At 40.3% G+C, this 25,120-nt stretch overlaps 2 protein-coding genes across 2 annotated transcripts in view; one reads left to right on the forward strand and one right to left on the reverse strand.

Annotated features, from left to right (window-relative positions):
* Positions 1-1,537: 1,537 nt before the first annotated feature.
* Positions 1,538-16,708, reverse strand: nmd3 (NMD3 ribosome export adaptor). The gene is made up of 16 exons (XM_054793751.1): positions 16,615-16,708; positions 16,285-16,359; positions 12,556-12,690; positions 11,185-11,281; positions 10,990-11,070; positions 9,702-9,830; positions 9,393-9,483; positions 9,030-9,108; positions 8,087-8,183; positions 7,807-7,924; positions 6,022-6,167; positions 4,479-4,591; positions 4,331-4,403; positions 4,068-4,174; positions 3,790-3,860; positions 1,538-1,779 (listed from the first exon to the last, which is right to left on the reverse strand). The coding sequence occupies exons 2-16, from the start codon at positions 16,326-16,328 to the stop codon at positions 1,646-1,648; spliced, it is 1,515 nt and encodes a 504-aa protein (XP_054649726.1). The 5' UTR covers positions 16,329-16,359; positions 16,615-16,708; the 3' UTR covers positions 1,538-1,645.
* A 578-nt stretch (positions 16,709-17,286) lies between these two features.
* The window catches only part of ppm1lb (protein phosphatase, Mg2+/Mn2+ dependent, 1Lb), a 48,972-nt gene continuing 41,138 nt past the window's right edge, over positions 17,287-25,120 (forward strand). Inside the window, exon 1 of the mRNA XM_054793752.1 lies at positions 17,287-18,119. Coding sequence (XP_054649727.1) covers positions 17,721-18,119 — 399 coding nt within the window. The 5' untranslated portion in view covers positions 17,287-17,720. The remainder of the gene's footprint in view (positions 18,120-25,120) is intronic.

Here is a 25,120-nt window from a genome sequence, read left to right on the forward strand (position 1 = left end):
ATAGTGGGGCGCCCCCCTTGGGGGAGCACTATGAACTGTCAGTGGAGGGATGAGAGACAGGGACTACTTTCAATGTTAGTGCAGACCTGTCAATATGTACAAATTTATCGTACTCAGCATGCAATTTCACTTCTGAATACGCTTGTATGCTTCACGACTCTCCATTTTGTTGCATTTTCCTGGTTTCAATTTCAAGTTCAGTCTGTACAGTACAGATAAATAAATAGATAATAGTTGGGGGGGGCACGAAAACATTTCTGTCCCACAGTAGGGGCATGACAGACTGAGAACAAACTGAGAACCCCTGCCCTAGTCTATAAACTCAAACAGTTAAAAAAAAAAAAGTCTAAATATTTTCTATCCTTCACTTTAGTCTCACACTGGTACTACAGGACTTTAGAGGACACACCCCCTACACACACTGCAATGTCAATAAGTGTCAAATTTACATGAGCTTGCACACAAACACATTTTTTTGTTTTTGGATACAGCACAGATTGTGTACAATCAATTTTTTTTTTAATTAGTGACACAATGGTGCATGTTGGGTACCTTTCTAGGAGAGCTTGGGGTCTTTGAGGGTATCGTCACAGACATTTACAAAGTATCTTTGTTTGCTGACATTGCTCATTAAACACATTTTTCTTTGCTTTCGTGCAAGAACACTGACAGTTGAGAAATCTTACCTCCCCATCAGCAGGCAAGTGTTGCTGACCGGCTCAGTTCCTAAACTAAACAACATACAGTACATTATTTATATGTAAACACTGGCAGCTCCAGAGTCTGCTGCATGTACAGCGTTCTTTCCGGGTTAAAAAAAACAAAACAATAAGAACAGTAGCTAGCATGGCAATATTTGACCATTCCAAACGTGCTCCTCGTGTCAGATTGCAAGGGCATATCTCGTACACCCCTTTAGGTCACCCCATACATTTTTTAACAAGGGTGTGTTCACGTCCTATGACCAAAATGTTACAAAAATAAATAAAAATCTGTGTTAAAGGGTGTTAGAGGTCATGATGCAAAGTTATCTAGGAGTGTGTCCTGGAGGTGGGCGTACTATTCAATAGAGAACCTCCTTTCCACATTGTTATAGACGCCCCCATTCCACACACCCTGACCCACCCACGCCATTCAGTTCACTCACTTTCCCAAGATCATATTACGGCTAACAACCAGCTCAGGTGTTGGAAAAACAAAACAGCCACTAATCCTTCTTCCATCTTCAAGACAGAGTTGAAAGGTGTCACATAGACGAGTAACAGTTATATGTGATATTAATAATCTAGAATAATTATCCTATATTTACATCTGGAAACATGTCTTTCTCAAATCACCTTTCTAAACAAATGCATCTATAGGAGCATCCATATAGCGCACCTTGGAGCTTATTTACATGCCATCAATCCTCGAAGAAAGGGGTGCTCAAAATCTGGCCACCACTGGGTTTAAATTGGTGTGGTTTTTGGAAACTTGTCTTTTAAAGCAGCTAAACGCCCTCTGGTGGATGTTTCAAGCAAAGCAATAAATCCCAAGGTAGTGTGCAGAATGTGAAATATTTATTTTTCATGCTGTGTTATGAAGCAGTCCCACTTATTCCAAACCATATATTCCAAACAAGAGGGCATGTGAGAATGTTGTTTCTCTACTCTGTCATCATGGCAGCCCCTTCGCCTCCTGTGGCATCAGAGAGGCTGAGTTCCTCCAGCATATCCATCAAGGAGATACGTGGTGCTCCATCGTCATCTGTGTCACTCTCCACTGGAATCTTTGAGGCATCTGAAATTTAAAAACATATACATTCAGTGGCCATTTTGGAGTGAAGGTAAGCAGGGCCATTTATCCCACATTGAGGTTTCACTGTCATTCCTCCAATTAAAAGCATGTACATCAGAACATCGGTTTTTGTATGATTTGGGTTTCTATGAAAATTATTGCTAAAAATATATCTTGGTTTTCGTAAATTGTCTTGACTTATCGTACAGCCAGAGAAGTGCACCCAACAAACGTCAGCGGAATCGAGTGCCCAAACAAAGCATCCACACGTTGGTGACTTAGTCTATGTGAAGAATGGATAGTGATCCTCTCTTTCACCCTTTCATGTGAGGTGTTCAAGAGCACTGCATCATTTCTGAGTGTTGGACGAATCTGTGCTTTTTTAAATAATATGGATGCAAAAAAAGTTGCAAGTGCCAGAGCCTTGATAAAGAAGGCAAGAAACACTATTAAACTCAAGAGAGAAGTCATAGTAGGTAAGTGTGTGTTACAACAGGTGTGTAATGTAAAGGTGGGAACCTTTAATACAGGTGGGAACAGAGGGAACGGTTTGAAGGAGACACATTGCAGAAAGTGAGCCGGGTCGGTGTGTGATTGTAACTGTTGCTGACAATTACAATAAAGATCAAGTGATCAAAGTATACAGCTCTAACCGGCCATTCTTTCAAGATACGTTTGTAACAAACTAGAATGCAGCAGGTTTCGTGTGGCTCTTCCGTCACATCCCCTCCTGCCTCCACTTATCACCGTATTCACCAACAAGAGTCTTCAATAGAAGGTAAAAGTGATGTTAAAGGAAAACGGCACTTTTTTGGGGAATTTTGCCCATCATCCACAATCCTTCTGTCAAACATGAGCACACACGTCTTTCTTGCGTTCTAAAGAGAGAAAAACAGTTAGCATGAGGGAGCTAACAATACACGCCATGGGAGACACCTATTTCGACTATAAATCCCTCTAAAAAACGTTTTATATACATGCTGTGGCCATGCACTAACAGGTACATTCATAACGTGCAGTATTTTTAAACATTACCGGAAAGTCTCCTGGGCGCATTGATTTCACATCTACTGCAGTGCTATTTCAGTCAACAACAACAGCGTGTCAAGCGCATGTTTGCTTGTTACTACTAATCATGCCTGGGGGCAGTCAAAGTAAAAAGTAGTCGGCGGCAGCTCTCAGGAAGTCCGCCATGATTAGTGAGGGCAAACGCTCTCTCTGTGCTGCTGCTGTTGACAGAAGCAGCGTTCGTTGCTATGGGCTCTAAGAAATCAATGTGCCCATGAAGGAAGCTCCAGTAATGCTTAAAATGACCAAAATACTATAAGTAATACATGTTATAATACAGGTAATACATGAATGTACCTGCTACTACATGGTGACAGAATGTACAGTTGTGGAGGATTAGACCACCCTTGTTTCTTCAGTTTCTTGTTCATTTTAATGCCTGATACAACTAAAAGGTACCTGTTTGGTATTTGTTTGGACAAAAAACAATGACAAAAAATATCTCTTAAGAGTTACATTTTTTGGCAGTACAGTGCTATCGCTATTCATGTAAGAACTTAAGTGATTTTGGTTATTATCAAGAAAACCATGTAAGTTGCTAGATATCAGCTCTTAAACTCTTATGAGCTATATTTGTTATCAATGTTATATTTGTCCAAACAAATGTACGTTTAGTTGTACCAGGCATTAAAATGGATCAATAACCTAAACAAACTAGGGCGGTCTAATAATTGTTTCCATGACTCTACATAAAACAATAAAATGTTGTTGGAGGTTTTTGCAGGTGTTTTAATAGAGGGCTGTATAGGCAAACTAGGCAAATCCCTTTAGGTGTATTGTTAGCTGCGTCATGTTGGCAGTTTTTTTCTCTTGAGAACGCACAGAAAAGAGAAAGACGTGTTCATGTCTTACATAAGGATGGTGGGCAAAATTCCAAAAAAGCACAGTTTTCCTTTAAGCTTACATACAAAGTAATGACACTGGCAGTAGTGTCCAGCTACTCACCTCGGTAGATGTTAACATTCTTTCTCAGAGCCTCATCTTCCTCCAGGTCTTCCAGGAAGTCTTGGTATTGCCTGAGGACAGAAAAGCCAGTTAGAAGAAAAAACACCCAAACTTATTCCATCTAGTTGCCAATGCGGACATTTATTTTCCACAGATTTACAATAATAGTCAGTGAAATCATACACAATTTTGCTATTCTGCCAGTCAACAGAAGCCTATAATATTGTGTTGCATTTGCAATTACAATGTCAGAGCTTCATACTGAATGACTGCGATACCTCTCATCGTCTGTGTCCATGCCATCCCGGTCTCTGACTATCTCCTGCAGTTTCCAGTTCCTGCGCCTCACTCTGCGGCTGCGGTCGTAGCTCTTCTTGATTAGCACCTTAGGAAAACATGAGGAACAGTTCTTTTTAGTTGGTACAACACAGTGTGCCATAAGATTGTATGATTGTATGTGGGAGCTGTGACACATGTAGAAGAGTCACTACTGTGTTTCGCCACCAGTTGTCAGTATTAAGTCATTGAGGACAAGTCTTACCACATCAGGTACATGATGAGGGTTCATCTTATTCAGGAACTCATCGTTAACGTTGGAATTGGCAAAATCGAACCTGTCAGCAACAAAATAGTAACCTGTAATCCCTCCTTCGAATTGGCTATATGTGTGCTCATGTGCTGTTATTCACCCCATGACAAGGTCCCCAATGTTGAGCAGGTGTCCCAAGAATGTGCGGCAGTGGTACTGCTGGCTGGTGTCCATCTCCGACGTTTTTTGTACCCACACCTCAGCCAGGGTGTGCTTTAACACATAAGGGACAATAATTAGAGGTGTGGTTGGTGTCAATCTTCCTTGCTGTTGGCCAGTAAATGATAACTGGCAGCCGGCCCACAGACAGAAATGACTTAATTGTGACTCAACAGCTCAAGAGTTACAGAGGAAGTATGCTCATTCTCCCGCCAAAATGTTAAATAAATCACATTGGCCCTTTATAAATTAAATGATTGAATGATTATTGATGGGTGGGGCTGTTCTAGAATTGGAAAATTGGACCCTTGCAAGACTATAGACTTTAGGCTTGCTACAGCACAGGTAATGAGTCTGTTAACACTGACAAAGGCTTAAAAAATAAAAAAAAATTAACAAATAATATATTATTTAGCACACAATATTGGAACCTCGGTTTATATACACCCTGGTTCGCGTATTTTTGAGTTTACATAAAACATTTATGCGTACATTTCCCGGTTAGCGTACTATATGGCGCACATCTTGTTGTGTAATGAATTCACTGTGTGAGCCCCACTGCATTTGTAATGTATTTTTAATCACAAAATGTCCCGATCTGAGCTTCAGGATCAGAATCGGCTGCCGATCCGCTGTATTTTCAAGATCGGGCCAATCTGGTTGTCATTTAACATTGGTTAACTCTGGGCCACACTCCAACAAGGTACGTGCCGTAATGAGCCTCAAAGCTGGTTGCACTCGACTCCCACTGCCCGCAAGGAGAAGAAAATGCAACACCACCATGCAGACATGTCCACGGTGTATCGTGGTGAAATTAGTTTCACGTTGGACGTTGGATATTCGGCACAATAAGCCACAATGGAGTCAAAGAAAGTTGCAAGTGCCAGCATTTTGATAAAGAAGGTGAGAAACACTATTGTATTGACGTTTGTTAATTTCATTTCCTTCTAATTTTGACACTTCTATGTCAGTTATTGTCAAAAAGTCAAAAACAAGCCCTTCTACTGCAATAAACAATATGACTGTGTCATATTTTGCAGTATATTAACATTATGGTGAATACGCTTGTATGACAGTAAATAATGTTAATGTTACTCCAAACATTGACTGCATAGTTAGGTTTTCTGATGGCCACAGCTTGACTCTGGAACAGATGAATTAAATATCCATTGCTTCGTATGGAAGAAAACAAGTATGTGACCAAAAATTCACTCTTAATGCAAACTGTAAATATCAAGCCTTTAGTAGAAAGTTTACAACTGCACTACTGTTGGATTTTTTGCCCCATTGTTTTGTGAGAGGAGCATCAACAATAATGAAGCATTCAGAGAGCTGCGTCGCTACAACCCCATCGATACGCTAACATTCCTGTAATGTTGGCTTGAAGCCCACATGCAGCTTCAGAAATAACGTAATGGCTCAGCATTGATTTTGCCTCTCCACCATGCAATCTGTTCTCCAGCCACACAAACACCCACGCTCACCTTATTGGACCTCATGCCGGCTCCAGCAGCCAGCTTCTGGTCTCTGATGATGTCAATATCCATAACAATAAACTCCTCCAGTTGCCGTGGGTTACAGAGGCTGTTGAAAGGATGGCGCCAGTATGTGTTCCCATCCACCTCGGCAACTGGGAGTCAGAAATGATTTATTATACTGTATAATAAGTACAATCATACGTCATGGTGCAATCCAACAAAGCAGTGATTATGTGGCTTCCTTTCATTTCCATTATTATTTCTTGATGCTCTTTTTCACTCCTTTAAGCTATAACCATTTGAAATAGTACGACTAATAGCTTAAAACAAGGGAAGAAAATGATATGAAGCAAATACACAAACATTTTTAAGGCTGTCGTTAATTACCATAACACCATGAGCCTTGAGGCCATTTCTAGTTTCTCATCAGCTAAAAATGTTCTGGAACAAAAATAGCCTGATCTTTAAAGAGTAACTAATAAAGTGCATGCAGCTTCCAAAATGTCACAACTCTGCTGAGGAACACACCAGAATACATCGGAAAAAAGAGGAAAGCGCATCACCACTAATTGCCACTATACTCCCATTGATTAAGCAGCTCTGGCCGTGAGCTGACTTGTGCTAATGAGCCACGACAGCTTGCATAACAATTGTGTGTTTTTCATGCCTCCTTGCATGCGGCGACATGCTGTGTCGTGACTGGAAGCACATGGAAGATGGTGGCGCCGTGCATCGTTGTGAACACATGGCCAGCAGACTGATTTCATCTTAGTGCAGACTTTTACAAAGAACAGCTTCTATTAAAAGGTCCCCTATTATGCAGAATTGACTTTAAGGATTGACTGATTTTTAATGATGTTCTAAGAGTTCTATGTGTCCCCAGAATTTGTTTTTGAGCACTAAACATGAAAAAAAACACTATCTGCCTCACTGGTTTGCTCCACTGAGAGAAGAGCAAATGGTCATACGGTTGTTTTTGAAGTACAATAATCCCTTTTTTATCCAGGTTAATTGGTTTCAGACCCGACTGTGATAAGTGAATTTCCGTGAAGTAGGATTCCTTCTTTAGAAATGGAATATTTTCGTACTTAAGACATAGAAAACCTGTTTATGATCTTCTAAATAGTTTTTAACATTATTAGAGCCTTCTAGACATGAAATACACCCATATCCTCACATAAAGACTTGTTACACATAAATAAGATAGACTCACATGTTAGCATTGATGGAGTACTTCCTGGTGGCTACTGTCTCATCAATGTACGTAATGTTACTGACACCCTAAAGACCAGTGTCAAATACAGCTCTACTGCCGCTGTGGACAGACTCACGATGCATTTCAATCGCTTTAATAACAAGCAGAGAACACATGCAGTGAACATTCACACACTCTCTACATTGCTAACCTCCTGCTAGCACTTAGCTACAGTCAATTCTAGCGAGCTGATGTGACACACATCGAATAATATCACGACTTTTGAATGTTTTATATTTGTATTTTCGTAGTTATGTTTTTTATTAATAACAGGCCATAATCAACCACGAAACAGTGATAATTAATTAATTAATTAGTTTTGGAAAAACCGCGATAGAGTGAGGAAACGATGTCCAAACCGCAGTGTAGCAAGGGGCGACTGTATAAGCAAAAAGTGGATAAAGTGCACAATAGCGCTTCTTGGAGCCACACACTGTCAGAGACAGATGTGGACAAACAAAGCTCATTAGCATTAAAGCTACAGACACACAAAACGGCATGTAAACTGTGTTCAAGCTGGAAGTAAAGACACTCACTCTGCAGGGTGTTTGGGTCAATAAGGTGGATGGTGCTGGTGACACGGACGCATACGCACACTTGACCCATGTTGCCCAGGCTCTGCGCCAGCCTTGGTGAAAGGCACACAACGTTGTCCTGACAACAGCAGACATCCAAGGGTCAAAGTGACAGACTGTAATACTTAAATGGCTTTTCAAAAATAATGACTCATTTACATGTTGTCAGTGTGAAAACTTGATTAGATGTACTGTCATTTACATTTGGAGCAAAAAGCTCCATCCTGGTGTCAGTGCATACCTTGCAAACAGGTACTATCTCCACAGAGAAAGTGCTCTTGTAGTTGTACGTGTTTGAGTGGATGTCATGAGAGATAAGACGCTGTGATGCCTTTGATCTTAAAGGAGGGAAAAAAATATATGTCAAAGACAATATACACACACGCACACACACACAGGATGAGAAAGTCTGATAGCAAATTATGCGGCAATCAGTGAGTACGTTTCCATGCAATAAATTTGTCAAATTAGTGAAATAATTCGGTTTCTCCATTTTTCACACTTCAGTGTGACGTCCTACGTAGTTTACATGCACTATCTCTAATGCGATTATACCATAGTGCCATACACTATTATACTATACTATACTATACTAATTCCGGGTTATATCCTGCCGTGGTGACTGGCGCGTGTGCAAAGCACCAGTTCCGCTCCAGTAGCACATAAAGAGAACCAATTTCCAATCACATAATCTAGGTATGGGGCCGTACGGTGGCCAAGTGGTTAGCATGTTTGCCACACAGTCAGGAGATTGGGAAGACCTGGGTTCGAATCGGCTTTCCTCCCAAATTCCAAAAACATGCATGTTAGGTTAATTGGTGACTCTAAATTGTCCATAGGTATGAATGTGAGTGTGAATGGTTGTTTGTCTATATGTGCCTTGTGACTGACTGGCAACCAGTCCAGGGTGTACCCTGTCTCTCGCCCTAAGTCAGCTGGGACAGGCTCCAGCATACCCCCGCAACCCTAATGAGGGTAAGCGGAATAAAAATGGATGGATGGACATTCTAGGTATGGTAACCCAATCTTTAACAAACACAATCTAATTAAGGTGTTTTTATCGCACCAAATCTAAAAAAAAAAAATAATGAGAAAAAAAAAAGACAGCACCAAATCCGTGGCGGTCCAATTTTATTCCTGTGTGTTTTATTAATGCTGGGCTCAGGTGTGTTTACATGGCTCACCTGCAGGGTACAGTACACTGGAGGAAGTCCACCATCTTCTGAGCGTGTTGCTTGGAGCCATAGTAGAAATCGATGCCCTCTGAGATAGAAGAAGCAAGAACATTACACCCAGCACTGACAAAACCACTATAATGTGCTTCAAAACTTCAAGTACAACACGAGAACAGATTAGAAAATGAGGGATGTTAGCCACATGGCATGTGGTTATTGATACAATCATCATGCAGCTATTACCATAGAAACAATGACGCATCTCAGTTACTTTTGGGCTTAAGAGGTTAAGCCATCGTGAGATGTGAGGATGTTTTAAGTTACAATGGCATGTTTGCTGAAAAGCATACCGTTTTCAAGACATCAACCTACCATGAATTTCTTTGATGTTGAGGGAATTCTGGTGGAGCTTGTGTTTGAGGATCAACTGTTCTAGATAGTAGAATGTCTTTTTGTGAAACGTCTATTGAAAAAGAAAAGAAAACAATCAAATATATTCCAAGTGCAACAACATGTGTTGTTTAACAACCGTGTCTTATGTGGTTAGTCAAAATTCATATACACTGAATGTTTTTAAGATTTAATATGACAGATTCACCATCTCTATTGAATGTTGCAGGGAAATATCAGTTATTGACACAGTAACAAAAAAAAAAAAGTACATCACAGACATCTATTTACCTTCTGCCTGACTTGAACCACGGCCTTCCAGAAATCCTTGGCCTCCACACGGTGGCAGTCGTCACACATTTGAGGCTGGATGACGAACTCCACCACAAAGACCTGCTGGAGTATGGCACCGTTCATCACCTGGAAAAGTGACAGTTACTAGTTAGACTAGTTAGACTAGTTAGACCATATGCTCCAACAGCATGGCATACAGCAGTCATAACTGCAAGAAAAAAAAAAGCATTTACTTTTCTGTTGTCATTGCTGCACAGTTTAGTTGACAAAATACTTATTTTTACTGTCATATCAATTACGCAAAATTCAGATTTTTCCTGTAAAATTACCACAATCATTGTGTTAATATTGTCATGTAAATACAACTTAACACAATACAATAATACAAATATTTTTTTTTCCATTTTTTTGTAATATGTCCACTTTAGTCTCACTTAAGGTTGTCTTCTACAATTACTTATTCCTGTATTCTCTCAATTATTCCTATAATTCCATGACTTTCTCATCCTATAGTGTTTTTTCTTTTCAGTGTCGCCCTAATAATCCTTCGCAATTCAGAAAATGAGCTGGCCTTTAAAGCCGTATTAAAAAGATCCTGTCCAACAGCAAAAACAAAAGTGATGTCCCTCAGAAGCACAGAGCGTGGTTTCTCGTTAAAGGTCATTTGGATGATGTGACAGCAGCTTGTGTGATTTAGACTCAAGAGTCAGATTGCAGGGAGATAAGTTATGTTTAAGTGTTTCTATTTAAAATGCCTTTTCCATATTATAAAAATGATGAGTAATCAGGGTTCATTGGCAGTATCTAAAATAAATACATAATAATAAATGTTGGCCGAGTGGTTAGCACGTTGGTGCCCATCTTGTGTGAAGTTTGCATGTTCTTCCCTTGCGTGTGTGGGTTTTCTCCAGGTACGCCAGCTTCTGACATCCCAAAAACTTTCATGTCAGGTTAACTGGAGAGTCTAAATTGTCCACAGGTGTGAATGCAAGTGTGAATCAATGGTTGTTTGGCTACATGTCTATATGGGATAGGTTCCAGCTTACCAGTGACCTAAATAAGGACAAGCGACAATAAAAAATGGATCGATACTAAGATTTTTGTTGCACATGTAGACCCAATGCAATTGCAATCAACCCTGAATAGCAATATGCAAAAAGACCATATCTTAGGTACATTTGCCACACATCTTGACATGAGAGTAGCTTTGCTTATGAATTAAACCTTCTAAAAAAATATGACTGTAGAGGAAAGGAAGTGCTTTGACTTCTTAGGATTAAATTACCTCCTTCTGTATGGTCAATTTCATCTTGATTCTTTTGGAGTGCGGCTCTGTCCACAGGAAGCCAGCATCAATAAGACGCACCTTGTTGAAGAGAGGTGTCAGTGAATGCATGACACAGCAGGCAGTGTGTATGGACATTTTTGGATCATTGTGAGCAAATATACAATTGGACATGTTAGTAAGAATAACCCTTACTTTGGTCATAGAGCCTTTAATTTTTTTCAGACATAGGGCAAGAAGCTCCCTGGATTCCAGAGCACACTGCATCCAAGTGGCTGGAGGCTGCAAGTACCTGCAAAGAAAAAATGCAAATGTAAATGTTAATGTAAATCCTAGGTTCCCATAGTGGGGTATGTGTACCCCTAGGTGTACGCAAATTGACGTAGGGAGCGCGTGAATACAAATTAAAAGCTGCTTGACTAAATTAACACAGATTTACGTAGTGCTCTCAAATGTCTGTGAATGTGAACAGCCACAGCAGGTAAGTAGTACAGTGCAAAAGAAAGGTGACAACATAAAGTTGTTAATTGTTCTGTGTGTAAGTTGGATGATGATGTTGTGCATTGAAAGTGATTAATCATGAAGATTTTTCAAGATTATTTATATTGTGTGCTACATAAGAGCTGATTTTCCATGGTTCTATGACTAGTGTTTTCTGAGCTGTATGAGCCTGTCATTTCTCTTGGAGATCAATAAAGTATCTATCTATCATTTGTTTGACTGGATATGCACCGACTATGTTAGAACGCCCCCAAATTTGCACATACAAGTAAATTTACTGTATAACATGTCTTCTTCGGGTGTTACGGCCACTTTGTTTGGCGGTCCTTGAACACGCCATGTGCAACGCAGATTGAGACTTATGTGCATGACTTTCCCGGACGCTGTACAGATGTGTATTTTCTGTTCTCCCTTTCACCTGGTCCTTGTTCACAAATGTTAACGTTGTGTGTAAATGCACAGAGGTGAGGTTTAATGTTAGCTCTGTGCTGCTGTGCATTTTTGCTTGGTGCGTAATCTCACGGTATAAGTGCTCATATGTCCATTTGGCTCAATAATAAGCCTCGAATTGAATTCATTTCCTTATTGATTTCTGTACGCTATGTGTCTTTGTTTTCATAATTATTACGTTTATGTGTAATATTAGTTGCATTGGACTGATTATTTCCATGTTGTTGCAAACCAAAGCACAGCAAAAGACCATAAAGATCAGTTCACCACATCTTACCACAGCTTGTCACCACTTGTTATAAATAAATCCACCAAACAAAGGACAAACCTGCCAGGAGATATCTTACACCTCTAAAACGCTCTTTGTTTTAAATTAGTGGCCTATGTGTGCAGTTTAAAAATAAGACACATTATGGTTTTTAGATTATGTAATAATATATCAAAGATGTATCATTGTGTGGTTGATGTTCTTTAAGTGTGCAGGTGTAGGCGGTATATGACTTCCAGCCAGATGTCTGAAGGGGTATGAGTCTGTGAAAAGTTTGGGAACCACTGATGTAAATGATTAACAGATGATACCGTGAACAATGCAATAGTAAAAGAAATGGGACAAACCGTTCACATTGCTTGCAGAAATGCACTGTGACTTGCTTGGGAATTCCCTCAGAGATGTCCACCTGAGTGCGCAAACACGGCACGCACATGTTGGCTGGGTTCGGAGGAATCGGGATGCCACAAGTGCAGCACAGGCTAAATGGAAATGGGAACATAATAAATTACATTATTGCAGATCACATTCTTGATGGCATCAAATGAGCCTCGTAAAGACGTGAGACATAAGAGGCAAGGTACTTTTTCCATTGTCATGAAACAACATCATTTTGATCAGTCCAGCAGCAGTTGGGTTACACTGATACTGAAAGTCCTCCCTGCCACGCTGCCACTGACACCCCACCCTGTCGCCCAAAGGCAGCGTGACCCCCTATTTGAGAAGCACTGCATTACAGTAATAAAGAATAAATAACCCGGACCCAGATAAACAGAATGGATGGAAAATGGATAGATGGCTAGAATAGGTAATACAAATGCAAATATAGTACAGCATAAGGTGACCACAGGAAAGTAGCAGGGCATAGAAGTAGAATACTGTAATACAATAAAAAAAAAAGTGTTTAAGGGTTATCCTGTGTGAGTAGGGTCTATGCTGATGTTAGAGGCCTTCTTCTGCAGACAGCTAGCATAAACAGTCCAGGGTTTGGGAAGTCAGATCCTGTCTGCTGTTCACCACTCGAGTCGGGTCTTTGCCGTTTTCAACAGTGCAGCTGGTGAACCACATTGTGACACAGTGGCAGAGGATGCTTTCTATTCTGTAAAGCAGGGGTGTCAAATTCGTGCCATGGAGGGCCGAGACACTGCAGGTTTTCTTTCCAGCCAGTCACTAAAGCAGGTGATTTTAATGATCAACACCTTCAATTTGAGGGAAGGGGCTCATCAATTAAATCACCTGCTGAAGAAACTGGTTGGAGAGAAAACCCGCAGCATCTCGGCCCTCCAGGGCACAAGTTTGACACATGTGCTGTAAAGGTTCACCAGGAGCTCAGGGAGGAGTTCCTGTTTTAACCTGTTTTCTTTCTGTACACCAGAAACCCAAAATGCGCACATGGACAAATATATTTAGACGCACACTTCCACGCAATTTGTGCGTTATTGTTCCCACCTTGAGTAGAAGTGTGCGTACGCAACTCTGCCTCACGTCATGCCCTTTCCATCCCTCCACTTTGCCATAGAAGCTCAATGCAAAGTGACTCATAAATGCGGTGCACATATTTAAAGACGCATAATTGCATTGATACGTCAGCTGTCATTCTGAATCACGGCTGGTGGGATGACGACAAGAATGAAGAAGCGGAAGGTGGAAAGAAAAGGTATAATATATAGAAGACACAGCAGTGGCATAACCAATAAAGAAAAAATTGAGTAGCAGCACGTCCGGTGTCATCGGTGTGAATGGAGCAGGGTGTGGTAAGACAAATATTGCTATTGATCACATACTTAAATTTCATTTCACAATTATTGTGACCAAAATTATCACAGTGACAAGGATTACAGTATCTGATGTCATACTGATATCACATTCTGTTCATGCACATTCCTTATATAGTTAAAAGTTAGGCGTGGCCTTCTTTGCTACCACCAAGTGTTATGAAGTTTGGCACCCTTCTCACCTAAGTGGTTAAAAGGAGTAAGTTGTGTGCACAAGGTACCATACTACTGTCATCCTAAATCTTTTCTCTGTGCTAAGACACAACACATCTTCTGAGTGGCGTAGAGCCCCTCACTCAACACAAGACCCACCATTGTAACATGATATTCTTCTGGTAGTAGCCATATACACTCCTGATCAAAATCTTAAGACCAGTTGAAAAATTGCTAGAATTTGCATTTTGCACAGCTTCGACATTAAGGCCCTTACTGGTGCCGACTGCAGCGCAATAACCATCAGACAGCATCTGCGGGAAAAGGGTTTAAAAAAACAAAAAATTCAAAAACCTGGTCTCCTTCAACGCCACAAAACTGGCCGTTTAGACTTGGCCAGGGAGCATCAAACATGGGACACGGAAAGGTGGAAAAAAGTTTTATTCTCTGATGAGAAAAAAATGCAACCTTGACAGTACTGACAGCTTCCAACGTTACTGGCATGACAAGGAGATCCCACCTGAGATGTTTTCTACCCGGCACAGTGGAGGGGGGGGTCCATCATGGTCTGGGGTGCTTTTTCACTCAGTGGAACACTGGAGCTGGGTCGTCAAACGGCGGGTGCTTACGTGCAGATGTTGCAGTGGGCATCCCTCATGACTGAGGGCCCTTGTCTGTGTGGTAACAGCTGGGTTTTTCAACAGGACAACGCTGCAGTTCACAATGCTCGCTTTACCAAGGTCTTCTTCAAGGAGAATAATATCAGTCTTTTGGACCATTCTGCATGTTCCTCTGATTTAAATCCCATAGAGAACATTTGGGGATGGATGACAAGGGAAGTTTATAAAAATGGCCATCAGTTCCAGACAGTTGATGCCCTTCGTGAAGCCATCTTCACCACTTGGAGCAATGTTCCCACTAGCCTCCTGGAAACACCCACATCAAGCATGCCCAAACCAATTTTTGAATTGATTAACAAGAACGGTGGAGCTACTCATTACCGAGTCCCACTGAGAAATGTTTTTGTTCTGATTAGGAGAGTTTTTGTTATTTTTTGAGTGATGGTCTTAAACTTTGATCAGCTGATAAACAGCCTAATTCAGTTTAATTGTTATATTGCTATAATATTTGTGGTTCAGAGATTCCACCTTGAGGCATACACAACTCCGCCTCAAGTTACGCCCTTTCGCGGAAATGGAAGTGGAAATACTGGAATCTGTGTGAATGATAGAGCAGGCCCAATCGAGGCAAAACTTGGGAAAAAAAGGCGCTCATTTCCAATTTTAGTGAGCTTCCTAATTGATACCACATTTAGATGAATATAAGCTTCACAAAATCTGCTTCATTTATAGGTGGACACAAAGACTGAAAACGGGGATAAAGGTATGTCGAAAATTATTTGCTTTAATTCCAGACGGATAGTTTAAAAATATTTCACTTAATGATGACATTAACACCATCAAACTGTTTGGTATATTATAATTATTATAATTTACGAGGAACTAATGTGTGTTTTTTCAAAGCACAACAAGAGAAAAGCCCATCATTTGTGGAAAGAGTAAGTATACGCACACTATCCACACAAATAAAGGCATGGTAAATGAATGTTGCTATTGATGACATACACAACAAAAAACTGTCTTATTTTTTGATCAATTGTCCAAAGAAAAAGGGAGAAAAGGACCACTGAGGACATTGTCTCTGTCTCGTAAACCTAAGTCCTATAGAATTATTTTTTAATAGACAACCTGATGTTTGTTATAATTAATATTAATCGACCACATAATATTATCATGATTATAAAATAAAATGGAACTATGTATGTATGTATGTATGTACTTTATACATACATACATACATAGTTCCATGTGTCCTGTCTCGTGCGTAAGAGTGTTTATGATAAATGACAAATGATATCCATTAGCATCATGTAAAATAACAACACTTCCCACAAATGTTTTAAGTCAATAACGGCATGATGTTTTCATGCAATGATGGCTAAATCTTTATTGGCTTCCATTGCATGTTTATTTCTAACATGGAATTTGACATCATCAATCAAAATGCGCGTCGCTTTTCCAAAAAGTACGCACGTATATATATATATTACAATAAATTAGTTATTACCTAGTAGAAGGAGATACTTACATGTTTCCTTGGCTACGTGTGGCAGCAGGCTGCATGTACTCCATTCTTGACAACCTTAGAGTTTTGTGAGGATCACTAATGTGGACACAAACATGAACAATATTAAATGCACAACCATTCATTGAAAAGGACATTATTTGGAGTAACTATACTCGTAAAAAACACCTGTGCGCTGACTATTGCGAAAATGTCAAACATTTAGCATTAGCATTAGCATTAAAAGTTAAACAGGTAGTTTTGTTTAGTTAGCCAGAGACACATTGGTAGTTAATACAAAAAAACACACATAGAAAGACACAGACATTAAAATAAGAGACCAAATATACATACCTGTGTTACGAAAAGATTAAATCCCAAATCACACATTTCAGCTCCACGTTTTCCCCGTTGAGATCCCTCGAGAAAGGCTGGATGACGTAACGCAAGGCTTGAGGACCCAGACGCTGCCCTGTGTTCGCCTGAGTAAAACTAACCAAAACACTATTTAAATTGAATAAAGTGACCGACTATTAGTTTAACATGTCAGTTAAAATATAATTTATATCGTACTGCCTCACATAAGCACTTCGTATGGAATAAATACTTCTGTGGCCGAAAACACGTATGTTAAAGTCATTGCTAGTCGGCACATCAAACTAAAATAAATAACACAATGTAGTGTAAATCTGAAGATTACTTTTTCTTAGATAATATTTGTAATTAAATAATATTTTTAAATCAGTGGTTTATATATGCACCTGCTGACTGGCTGTGTGAGTGAGGCATTCGAGACTTTCTGAAATATTCCGACTCCGGAAAACACTAAGTAGAAATTGGCCTTTTATTGAAAGTTGTAGTCTATATACTAACGCTTATCCAGTTCAGCATCACTGGGAAGATAATATTCTTAAACGTAATTCACATTTTGAGTGTAGCCTCCAAAGCTGTTTTTTTCTAGCGATCACGATAGCGTCTTCGGATGTGCATACACAACGGGGTGTACTTGAAGGCACCTCGGTCGTGTATTCTGGCAGCAGAGCTTGTGTGACGCCACAGCCAGTGTGGCAGCTGAGAATGTGACGGCAGTCACAGACCGCTATTTTGAGGACCAGGGGACAGTCACAGAGCTGGACAAAGAATAGACGCCTGCATAACTGGATCCTGGCTCACGTCGAAGTCCGGCGTGGTGGAGTTTCCCCGAACTCCGCCAAATGGTTAGCGGACAGCGGTTTTCTGCTTTCTTCCACTGCGGGGGTGAAGGCTGAAGTGCTCGGCGTGGACACACAGCCACCCCAAATCGAACCTGAAACGTGTCATTCATTTGTTTACATTTCGTTCTTGTGGTTTAAATGTTTCATCACCGAAGAGCCTTCCTGCACGCACCAGCCATTGACTGAAATCATCGGCGAACCGCGCTCAACCTGCCGCCGCGACTTCCTGCGTGCAAACATTAATAAATGATAGAGGATACGATGACCCTGTTGTCCCTCTTAGGTCGTATCATGCGTTATTTTCTGCTCAGACCGGAGACCCTGTTCCTGCTGTGCATCAGCCTGGCCCTGTGGAGTTACTTCTTCCACACGGACGAAGTGAAGACCATCGTCAAGTCCAGCAGAGATGCAGTGAAGATGGTCAAGGGGAAAGTGGCCGAGATGATGCAGAACGAGCGTTTCGGTGGCCTGGACGTCCTGGACGCCGAGTTCGCCAAGACGTGGGAGTTGAAAAGCAACAACGTAGCCGTCTACTCCATCCAAGGCCGGAGAGACCACATGGAGGATCGCTTCGAGGTGCTCTCCGACATTGTCAACAAGAGCCACCCATCCATTTTTGGGATTTTTGATGGCCACGGAGGAGAGGTGAGTTTTTAGCAATCTTCTACAAAAACGCTACTCAAGACTCTCTATGAGTGTAGTGCTTTGCTGTTTGGGGGGAATATGCTACAAAAACTTGAGTGAAAACACTCCTCTATGACAGGAGTGCTGTGCTGTTTTTAAGAATCTACTGTAAAAACACTATTCAAATATCCTCTATATGACAGGAGTGCTGTCCTGTTTTTTAGGATCTACTGAGTGCTCTGCTGTTTTTTGGAATCTGCTGCAAAAATGTTCAGCAAAGATCTGTTGTATGACATGAGGGGTTTGCTGTTTTTAGGAACCTTAGTCAAAGGAACGCTAGTCATAGACCCTCTACAGTACTTGTATATGGCAGGAGTGCCTGCAAAAACACGGTCAAAGATTCTCTATATGACAGGAGCACCACACATGTTTTTGGAATCTGCTGCAAGAACGCTACTCAAAAATCTTGTACAGTATGTGATAGGAGTGCTCTGCTCTTTTTAGGAATCTGTGGCAAAATGATTGTCAAAGATCCTCTATATCAGTTCTCAAACTTTTTGGTACCACAGACCCAATATTGGAGCGAACATTTTCAAAGGACCTCCTTATAATCCACATGCCAAAGAAGAAGAAACATTTTCAACGTAAATACTTCAGAGAAGAAATTAACTTCTTTTATTTTCAAGTAAATCTTAATGTTTACAGAAAATGAACGGCAATAAGACTGGGACAGTCCAAATCAAACCACTTTGTTTTAAAACCAGTTTAAAGCATTTTTACTGTAATAGATTAAACTTTAACATAATGATGATAATATTGTTATTACATCTCACCGCTTCTTAAAATGATAAAAGTGAACTTTGTAACAGTGTTAATTAAGTATCGGCATCATGGATTCATTTGCAAGCACCTGAAGACACGTGACACATTTTGGCTTTTCGCTATATGACAGGAGTTCTCTGCTGTGTTTAGGGATTTGCCATTGACAAGTCCAGGGTGTACCCCACCTCCTAACTCAATGATAAGTGGTAAAAAAATGAATGAATCTATGACAAGCATGATTGAGCAATACTGAAACTTCACCGCTTGAGCTTGTTCTTGACTTCAGTGAAAGGTAAGGACCAGTTTTACAGGCCGTGTGTGGTACAGTGTTGTGGTACATGTCTCCAAACAGGTTTGTAAACTAATTAACACCTGCCAGCAGACAAACATGCCTTGTCTTTCGGAATTTTTTAGTGACACACTCCCGTGATATATTGTATGTATACTCCAGCTCAAGAAATCCTTGTTGGGGTGTATGAATAAAGTAAATAAATCAATATTAATAAAAAAAAAATCACCCTCTGATGACGTGAGGGATTAGTGTGGGTTAAATAAGTGGAAAGTTGATTCATTCTTAACTTAGGTTGTGTATTTGATATCATTGTCATTGTTGCCTTAGCTATGGTGTACGGCAGAGACTGTCTACCACTTTTGTTGCTGTGGCAAGTCATTCAAGTTGAATTTGTGGTCATCATCATGCATCACACACACATACACACACAGAGACAACAGCAGACCCATCATCTAACATGATTACCGCTATGAGGATGAAGGTGAATGCAAATTTGTATGAGCTTCATTCTACAAGCACAGCATAAGTGCAGTCGCTTATCATATAAATAGACAGACATATACAAACATGGCTGTCCGGCAGTGATTTCAGTGTAAGATGGCGACAGTTCAACAAAGCCAGCCTGAGTACGGTGGCGACAGTCACCGCTTAGACTCGCTGATTTTTATCACAAAGTCATGTGAGTGTTCTGTCCCATCATGACATCATAAAGAGCTGTACGCTGTTGACGCCACCGAGCTATGGAGCTTGAATGGCATTTGAGTTTGAGTCCTAAAATGTGACTCAATCTGGATGGTGCTGATTGATAACATCCCCCAAATAGGCAACCACAAAGACATAGAGTAGAGGCCCAATTTGACTGCTGCAGTTTTTGACGAAAAATAGTCATTGCAGGGTGGTTTTTGCCAAGAGCCTTTTGGAGTTCCATCACAATGTGGTTTGCAGACTGGGAGAAATAAATATTGGTGTGCTTACCCATGTAGACGAAAAGCTGGTTTATTACTTCATGTCCTGAAGCAACAACTTTATTTGCTTTCATCCATTTATTTATTTTTTAAAATAACATCAACTGCTTACCATTTTGCAGCTCTTGGATACAACTTCCCTGTTTTCTTTTTTTTTTTTTGTTCAGCTAAAAAACAGCTGAATGCACCACCGTCTGGTGAGAGTGCTGTCTGCTGCTTTCATTTCACTACACATTGACCTTTCATTCAAATTTCACATTATGCTGCTCGAGCACTGATAAGTTATTTTCTTTGTTCAAGGGTCCCGTATTATGCTATTTTTCAACAATTTAAAATAAGTCTCAGGGGTCGAAGTGTACCTTAATGCTGGAATTTAGACACTATAAAAGTGCTTTTAGTAAGTCCTACTAGGAACACAGTTTTATGTTTCTGTAGCTTTAATGCTGATGAGCTGTGTTTGTCTACGCCGGTCTCAGACTATTGTGCACTGTATCTTCTTCTTACATATACACTGTAATTCTACACGTGTCCAACGTAACTGATGTCATATATTACATACTGTATAACAACATTAAGGAGTGGGAGAGGAGGAGGCAAACGTTAGCAACACTAGCATAGCTGTTGTATGTGAGCTACAGTGCTAACATTAAGCTCACATTTTAACAGCAACATCATGCTAGGTTAACTTGTTTGCTGAAGAAGAATGTATAATGTCTGTACAGCTACCACTTTGTTAGTTGGCTGATTGATAGTTGACAGAGCTCCAGGCTTGATTTTATGATGTGTAGCGAAGCCTGTTGTTAGTTATTTATTTATTTGATTTTTTAAGATGTCCTCTAATGGGGCAGGTCAGAGGTGGTATCATGTCCATGAGGAAGGAGGTTTTTTTTCTTTGTGATGTTCTGGAAACCCAGAACTTTAAAAGCAACCGTTGGAGCACCTCTTCACTCAAGTGGAGCGAACAAGTGAGGGAGATGATGGTTTTTGTCATGTTTGGTGCTCATAACCAGGCTCTAGGGGCACATTTTAGTGTTACAACATAATTAAAAAGGCAGTTTTGTATAATAATGGCCATATCAATTAATTGGTCAATTACATGCTGCTTTGCAGGCATGGTGTGATGTTACGCTACATAGTCGGTGCAGATTTTGCCATCCCGCCTACGCGCTCCTTCGCTGAAACACAAGCCTGATCAGGGTTTACCTGTCAGTGGGATTCCAGGAATTCTCTTGCATTTTTGTTAACACTGAAAAATAGTGTGTTTTTGAAAATAAATATTTGTATCAGTGAGTAATGCTTGTATTGTAATAACAAAGTTAAGGCATACAGTAGGACAGGGGTGTCATTGAAGGTGTATCATTTGGTGGGGGTCCAAATTAGAAATGTTCAGCCTGGACAGAAGAAGCTAGTCTGTCCTTAGTTCACCTTTGCTTTATGTTCAGTCTGAATGGCCATTTTATTTTCAACTTTATTATCAATTTCTTAAATTGTAAAATGGATGGAGCTTTAGGGAGCTGTTGAAGCAGTCATGCGGCATAGTTCACCTTCTTTGCAACTTCACAATGTTCATTTTATAGTCAGGAGACGGGGGTTGAATATTAATTCAGGTAGTTTTATGTTTTTGTTTTTTTTTTTACGTGCAGCTTTGTTTTTCACCCGAGGCTTGCGCTGCTGTGGGTTATGGAGTTAAGATACCAGGCACTTTGCATTCAACCTGAGCTTGCCCTCACTGGGGGTGGATGAAAGGAAGCTGGCATGTGACTAAATGCACTGTTGGTATTTCAGGATTAGAAAGAGAACAAACAGAGGACTGGTTGAGAAGACCAAAGACAGTGATGTACGTAAGTGTGCATGTGTTGCAAGCACATACAAAAAGTTGAGGAATTTCTGCTTATTCTCTGCTTTTTCTCCATGAATGGAGAAGACAGTTTGGTGGGCAACATAACATTGTGGTGGGAAACATGTATATTGATGTTTACTCAGTGATGTTTACAAGCTATAAATAGTACATTTGGCAGAAAAGTGACTACACCCCTCACATTTTTATTACAGGATATCTTCCCAAGTGAAAATACTATGGCGTATGCTGTGTACAGCTTGTGTAGCAATAGAGGTTTAATTAATTAATTAGATAATTGTGTCTTGCCTACAGTCAATCATGGTGGTGGTAGTGTCATGGTCTGGGACTGCATGAGTGCTGGCACTGGGGAGCTCTGGTTCATTGAGGGAGACAAACATTCCAACATGTACTGAGACGTTCTGAAGCAGAAACTGGGCCGGATGGCAGTTTTCGAACACGATAACGACCCAAACACACCTCCAAGATGACAGGTACTTTGCTGAGGAAGTTGAAGGCGATGAAGTGGCCAAGTACAGTGGTTTGAAAAAGTGTTTGCCCCCCTTCTGATTTCTTATTTTTTTGCATGTTTGTCACACTTAAATGTTTCCGATCATCAAACAAATTTAAATATTAGTCAATGACAACACAACTGAACACAATACAATTCTTAAATGAAACTTTTTTTGTTATAAGGGAGAAAAAAAATCTATATGGCCTAAAACTATATGGCCCTGTGTGGAAAAAGTAATTACTCCCTTGTTAAAACATAACTGAGATTAATTGAGCTCTATCAGTCTGGAAAAGGTAATAAAGCCATTTTTAAAGCTTCTCCAGCGAAGCACAGCGAGAGCCATGAGACACAAATGGTGAAAACATGGAACAGTGGTGAACCTTCCTAGGAGTGGCCGACCAACAAAAATTACCACAACAGCACAGCGACGACTCATCCAAGAGGTCACAAAAGACCCCACAACATCCAAAGAACTGCAGGCCTCACTTGCCTCAGTTAAGGTCAGTGTTTATGACTCCACCATAAGAAAGACACTGGGAAAAACAGCCTGCATGGCAGAGCTCCAAGATAAAAACCACTGCTGAGCAAAAACAACATTAAGGCTCATCTCAATTTTGCCAGTAAACATCTTGATGATCCCCAAGACCTTTGGTAAAATATTCTGTGGTCTGATGAGACAAAAGTTGAACTTTTTGGAAGGTGTGTGTCCCATTACATCTGGCGTAAAAATAACACAGCATTTCAGAAAAAGAACATCATACCAAAAGTAAAATATGGTGGTGGTAGTGCGATGGTCTGGGACTGTCTTGCTGCTTCAGGACCTGGAAGACTTGCTGTGATAAATGGAACCATGAATTCTGCTGTCTATCAAAAAATCCCAAAAATGTCTGGCCATCTGTTGGTGACCTCAAACTGCACAAACTGCTCAGACTCAGTGCAAGTTATCTATTGATTGCAGTTGTTGTTGCCAAGGGTGGCCTAACCAGTTATTAGGTTTAGGGGGCAATCACTTTTTCACACAGGACCATGTAGGTTTGGATTTTTTTCTCCTTTAACAATAAAAAGTTTCATTTAAAAAACACATTTTGTGTTCAGTTGTGTTGTCATTGACTAATATTTTAATTTGTTTGATGATCTGAAACATTTAAGTGTGACAAACATGCAAAATAATAAATCAGGAAGGGGGCAAACACATTTTCACACCACTGTATGTCTCCAGACCTGAACCCAATTGAGCACCTGGAAGCTGGAAGAGCGCAAGGTGTCAAACATCCGCCAGCTCCACCAGTGATGTCATCATGGAGGAGTCGAAGAGGATTCCAGTAACAACCTGTGAAACTCTGATGAATTCCTTGCCCAAGAGGATTGAGGAAATGCTATGTAACAATGTTGTTTTTCTTGTTTGCATGGATGGAGCAACTTCTTTTCGCTGGCATCATATTGTTTTTGTTTTTTAAACTGAAAACTAAATTAGACTGAATCTCTGCTGGTTGCAGCCAAGTAGTGCACTCCATTTTGCCTTAATTGCTCAGTTGAGTTTGGAGTAGCAAGCTGCCACCATGGCAACTCTAGGAGTAGCATACTTGATCGAACAGGAAATCAGGACATCATCTCATGAGGCCCAGCACGAATCATGAGTCCCCCTGTACCGACTTTATGTCCCTCGTGGCAAAAGTTGACTGGCAACAATGTTTCAGCTCTTCCACAATGTTAAATGAAGTGGAAAGTGGTGCGCACACAGGGGGAGTCATGCACCGCTGGAAATAACAATTTCATCTGAGAAGACAACAGAGGGTTGGAGAGCTCTGCAAAAAAAAAAGAAAAAGTCTTGTGGGATTTTGTTAATTCATCCCCGGTGATGAACCGCAGCAGCGAATGAGAGGGAGAAGCCACTGAAGGAAAAAGGACAAATAAATGGAATAATGGGCTTAATGCCTGTCAAACATTTCTAATTTTTCCCACTGTCAGCATTTTCCATAGAAATAAACATATTTGCTTTCAGTAATATATAAAATTGTAGTTCTACTTTGTTGTCAAAGATAAGCATGGTTTTTAGGTATGTAAGACATGCGTAGATATGATTTGTATAGGGGATGTGCTTTGCGAGTTGCAAAGACAGGCATATCGAGTTTTTACTGTTCATTTTGCTGCAGAGTTTTGTTTTGGTAATGCTCAGCACCGAAAATCCTTGTCTTGCACAAATAATTGGAGGGGAATGGCAACAACGTCTTTGTGGAAAATTCTGGATAGGGATGGGTACCGAAGGTTGGTACCATAATGGCACCGGTGCTGACGTAAACCGTAGTAACAGACAAGTCGATATCAGCACCTCATTTTGTTTCTAAATTAATAGTTACGATTAATATAATATATAATTATATATATGTACTATAATATAATAGAATGTTGTTTGTAATTGAATTTAATCAGGTTCGGAATCGACTTGCCTTCTGGGGTTAATTGCTGCACTTTATTTTAAAGGGAGGACGTCCACAGCAGGAAGTTATGTAAATTTCTTAAGTAAAAGTTTGCTTTCTAGCACATCAACAGTTGGCTAACTCTTGATGCTGCTCCACAATTAGCTGCTTGTTT

This window comes from Dunckerocampus dactyliophorus, chromosome 12 (assembly GCF_027744805.1).
Source record: "Dunckerocampus dactyliophorus isolate RoL2022-P2 chromosome 12, RoL_Ddac_1.1, whole genome shotgun sequence".
NCBI classification, from domain to species: Eukaryota; Metazoa; Chordata; class Actinopteri; order Syngnathiformes; family Syngnathidae; genus Dunckerocampus; species Dunckerocampus dactyliophorus.